The sequence below is a fragment of the Cucurbita moschata genome, unplaced genomic scaffold (assembly GCF_002738365.1).
Source record: "Cucurbita moschata cultivar Rifu unplaced genomic scaffold, Cmos_1.0 Cmo_Scf00032, whole genome shotgun sequence".
NCBI classification, from domain to species: domain Eukaryota; kingdom Viridiplantae; phylum Streptophyta; class Magnoliopsida; order Cucurbitales; family Cucurbitaceae; genus Cucurbita; species Cucurbita moschata.
In genome coordinates, this window is record NW_019268548.1 from 829,654 (window position 1) to 834,540 (window position 4,887).

At 43.0% G+C, this 4,887-nt stretch overlaps 1 protein-coding gene across 1 annotated transcript; it reads right to left on the reverse strand.

Annotated features, from left to right (window-relative positions):
* Window positions 1-2,264: 2,264 nt before the first annotated feature.
* LOC111429640 lies at window positions 2,265-4,887 on the reverse strand. Its single transcript, XM_023065570.1, has 2 exons — window positions 4,369-4,887; window positions 2,265-3,545 (listed from the first exon to the last, which is right to left on the reverse strand). The coding sequence occupies exons 1-2, from the start codon at window positions 4,831-4,833 to the stop codon at window positions 2,406-2,408; spliced, it is 1,605 nt and encodes a 534-aa protein (XP_022921338.1). The 5' UTR covers window positions 4,834-4,887; the 3' UTR covers window positions 2,265-2,405.

The following is a 4,887-nucleotide window of genomic DNA, read 5'->3' on the forward strand; positions in this document are numbered from 1 at the left end:
GTTCTGTGAAGTTTTCATGAAGGCTCGGCCGGAACCGGACTCCTCGTGGCCGGAGCGGCGGTTACCTCCCTCTCTCTCTAGAACTTTCCTTCTCTCTCTATAATTTTCTTTCTCTCACTATTTACATTCTTTTCTTTCTGTCCTTTCTCCTTCTCTTCCTTTTTCCCCTTTATTTTTTTCTTTTTCTCTTTTATTTGTATGTTACTAAAAAAAGAGGGTATAATGACCAAATTACCCTCCAGGGATTAACCTTCACCATCCTTTTAATTTTCTATCATTTTTCTTTTATATTTTTCTTAAGTTCTTTTATTCCTCATCATTTTTCTCTTCCGTCTCATCTCGGATTTTGGTCTTTAAGACCTTCACTAAAATTGAGAGAGATCGACTTTTAAGGTAAACTTAGATTTTAAACTTTCAATTGAGGCTCGGGTATTACATTTTGAAATTGGATAACTTCGTAGTTTCAAGTTAAATCATGAATAACTCGACATTTCCAATTACTGGATCCCTCCTCAGAATCCCCACCCCTTGTGGACATCTTAGAAAACTCTACTGTCTATAAAGTTAAAGAGAACTGACAAACAATCGTGTTATCCAATCGTGTACACAAAAAATTCTGTAAGCATGATATATTAGAAGCAAATTTCAGTTGCCAAAGTAATTGGCTGATGAATCTACAGATGAGTATGATAGGCATAATTAGATTGCAGGTTGGAAGAACAGGAGGCACTAGTACTAGAGCTTCGATTTGCAGATTCAAACAATACCCTGCAAAAACTACTGGAAGCAGTGGACCAGTGATGCTGAATCCCACTTGGAAGAAAGGAATGAGACTCGAGTTTTCTTTGAGATTGAGTTCGAGTTTTGTAATGTTCATTATACAACCTACACAAATTCTAAATTTTGCACGAAGTTTTCGGTCATACATTTCGACCAAAGTAAGGTGGAAGATGAAATTGTCCACCTAAATTAAACAAAGCAGCTCTCACACGTCTATAAATGGAACAAAATACAAAATTCACAACAGATACAGGATTTTCTGTAGAAATTTCTCCAAGGTAAAATTACTTGCTCGTTTCTTGAACCTTATCGTCCTTCAAGATGTCACTTGAACATGAGTGTGTGTGTGTGTGTGTGTATTCATGTCAATCTCAGTTTTTACTATCGATGCGATCTAATGTAATAGCGCTTTCATCTCTAAGCCAGACCAAATCAATCCACAAGAAGAACTATAATTCAATCATTTCCTCCTTAAGAATGTTAAATCATTCTTTTCCTACTTGTAATACGAACTTAAAATATAGATGATTATGCATATATGCCTACCTCTGCAGGTATGCTAACACGTAATATTGTTCGTCCTCCAGAGTTCAAACATGATCGACCTACAACAATCCAAGAAAGAAATATTTCAGGAGCAATTGTTGGCAATAGTGACCACTAATTAGGGCTGAATGCGCCCTAATTACGTATTCAAGATAAATAAATTACCCATAATCATGTTAATTGAATTTCAAACTCGGGAAGATTTACCTTCCCACTATAACTCGGGAAATTCCGAACGCCAGTGACAACGTTAGCCGTGTTGAAGAAGCTCTGAGCGTGAGCGCCCACCAACATGAAAAGGCACATAGCGAGAAACGGCGGCCGAAGGAAGACCCCAGCAACGGAAAACTAGGTTAGAAAGTAGCCCAAGAATCACTGAATTACACCGGCCAAGGGAACAAACCACGGCCCACGACGACCATCATTAACGACGACCTACTAGTGCATTGAATCCATAGGCTAGCTTCTGTTGATACCCATTAGACGTTTCACCTGGAAGTCTCCGATTCCAATTCCATTGAATTGAACATGCTTTGCCCACTTCCTCTTCCCCCCGCCCTCTCTCTGGTCGTCGCTCGAGGCTTAACAAACTCCGAAATTCTCAACTTCATTTCAATTCTGCCTGGATCATCTTCGATTGGGAATTTTCCGATTCGATCCAGTTCGGAGTCTACCGTAATTTCCCGCGAATTACTCTGCCAAAAGGGATAGAAAGCCGCCATTTCAAGCGGTGGCGGGATCAAATACTAAAATCTTGTCCGTTCTGATTCCTTTCTTTTTCGACTTCTTTTAGGACAAGAAACCAATTTTGATCGGTCTCGTATTATATATTACTTTTTTATCCTATAAAAATCATCACTTTCATCAAATTAGAGATAAATTTAAATAAATGTGGTTATTTTAGCATTAAAAATTAAAAAAAATTTAAGATTTTTTATTCACTTTATGGGTAAAAACATTATGTGGGGTCAATAAGATACAATATTGTAAAAGCTTAGACAAAATACACCGCAAATTTCCTTCCATAATTCTATAAAAATCTATAAGCAATCTTGTGATCCTCATTCTGTCTGGTAACTTCAACTGAGACGTTCGGCTCTACTTTGCAAAGCGTAAAATCTCCTGGTTCGAAAGAAGAGAGCAGCAGCTACCAGAAATCCCACGAAAGCCACGACGGCCATGACTAGAAAAGACACCGCAAAACAGTGTGTGCCAGAGCAGGACCCATGTTCTCCGGCAGCTTCCCTGTCGTAGATGTAACCGATCACTTTAACAGAAAAAACGTACGACCCCAGAGGGCTGGCTGTGGCTATGGCGTTGAAAATAGTTCCCATATGCTCTAACCCAAATATGTCCGAAGTAATTGAGGGCATGAGCGACCACTGTGAGCCGTAGCATATGCCAACAAGAGTTGAACCCACGTAAAGATTTCCAGAGAAACTTGAGGCGATCACGAGGTGCCCACCGCTCATTATGAGTAGAGTGATTGCCATTAACAATGGCCTGGCACAGCCGTATGAGTGGAGAAGATAATCAGAGGCGTAGCCAGCTCCAAAACGTCCAAGAAAGTTCCATATACTCCATAAGGAAACAAATGTCTTCGTCTCTGTTACTGTGTAGCCAAGAGACTGGCCAAGCTGTGTCATGTTGTTTATTGTGGCTAATCCAGAACCCATTCCACACACCATGGCTGTAAACAACAGCCAGAAGTTTATAGTGCATAAAGCTTCCAAGACATTCATGGCTTGTGGGGTACTAGAGCTTGCAACAGCCATTATCTGGCGCTCGTCCCTGGGCAACTCGTGATACTCAACAAGATCCTCTGTATCCACTGACTTAGATTTGTTAAGAACATGGGTTTTTTCAGTCACTTTTAAGTCCTCCCTCCGAGCATTAATGGCGATTCCAAGAGGAGCAGAAAGAAGAATTAGGAGTATGGAGAATGTGAAGGAACGAGTCGATGATGGAAGGGAGAAAGTGTTGTCTAAAATGATGACAGCCATTAGGTAAAAAGCAACTATCACGGCATGTGCAGATAATGAGTCCAAATGCTTCCTCTCGTTTCTGGACTCTGTTCTGTCAATTCTGATAAACCACATGAACATGATGGAAAGAAGTGTGGGCAAAACCGCCAGCAAGAGGAGAAAATTGCTTGGTTCTCCATTGCAAATCGTGTTATAAACTTGGATTACCAGTGCTCCACTTAGACCAAGATATCCCTATCCAACAACAAAAAGCGCACACATTCAAAAGAGATCCCTTCGACGGTTACAAATGGTATCAGGGTCTAATATCGGGCAATGTGCCAGCGATGAGGCTAAATCCCGAAGGGGTAGATGTGAAGCTGTGTGCTAGTGAGGACGCTAGTTCCAAAGGGTGGATTGTGAGATCCCATGTGAGGAGGCTAAATTCAGAAGGGGTAGACATGAGGCTATGTGCCAGTGAGGACGTTGGGTCTCGAAGGGGTGGATTGTGAGATCCCCATGTGAGGAGGCTAAATCCCGAAGAGGTAGACACGAGACTATGTGCAATTGAGTACGCTGGTTCCCGAAGGGGTGGATTGTGAAATCCCATGTGAGGAGGCCAAAACCTGAAGGGGGTAGACACGAGACTGTGTGCCAGTGAGAACGCTGGTTCCGAAGGGCTGGATTGTGAGATCTCATGTGAGGAGGCTAAATCTCGAAGGGGGTAGACATGAGGTTGAGCATCAGTGAGGACACCGAGTCTCAAAGGGGTAGATTGTGAGATCGCATGTTAGTTGAGGAGGAGAACAAAACATTATGTTACAAATGGTATTACAGCCAGACACCGAGTGATGTACAAATGAGGAAGCTAAATTAGACTGTGTGTTAGTGAGGACACTCGGTCCTGAATAAGTGGATAGTGAGATCTCATGTTAATCGGGGGTGGAGAACAGGGGAAAGAGTACAAAACCAATGGTTACAGGTAATTATGAGCATAAATTGGAAAGTAGATACTCTACGGTATTGAATAATACGATAAGGGTGAGAAGGATTCAGAACTAAGGGTTTGGGTTGGTACCTTCATGATGCCCACAATCGTGCCGCTATAGTGCTTGAAATTGTGCACGCCAGTTACCACATTCGCCGTACTGAAAAACGTTTGCGCATGTGAAGCAAGCAACATGAAGAAGCACATCACTGGAACCGACGGCCGATCGATCAGTCCGGAGACAGCGGCCCACATGAAAATATATCCGAGGAAGCACTGAACCGCTCCCGCCGCGTACACCATCCATGGCCCAACAAAGGGTCGGCGGGGGAAGGGGGAAGTGACGGCGGAGCAAAGAAAGCCAGAAATGATGCCGGCGTTGGTACCGATGTCCTTGAAAACGGAAACGGTGCCAAGGGTGGATTGGTCGTAGCCCTGTGAGGACTTGAGAGCCGAAGAGTAGATGCTGAAGGTGGCGGCCCCGCAGCTGCATTGGATCCAAATCGCAAACGCCGTTGCAATCCATTTACTGGCCATAAACCCCGAAGCTTCCATCTCCGGCGGTGGGTTCTTCTTCTGGCTCTCGTTCTTCGTTGTAAAGTAGAAGCA

What these genes read in the sequence shown, in the direction of transcription:
- LOC111429640 (XM_023065570.1), bottom strand. Translation starts at nt 4,833, where the DNA reads ATGGAAGCTTCGGGGTTTATGGCCAGTAAATGGATTGCAACGGCGTTT. An exon ending in CGATTGTGGGCATCATGAAG is followed by an intron (nt 3,546 to 4,368) that starts GTACCAACCCAA and finishes GTTGTTGGATAG; the next exon opens with GGATATCTTGGTCTAAGTGG.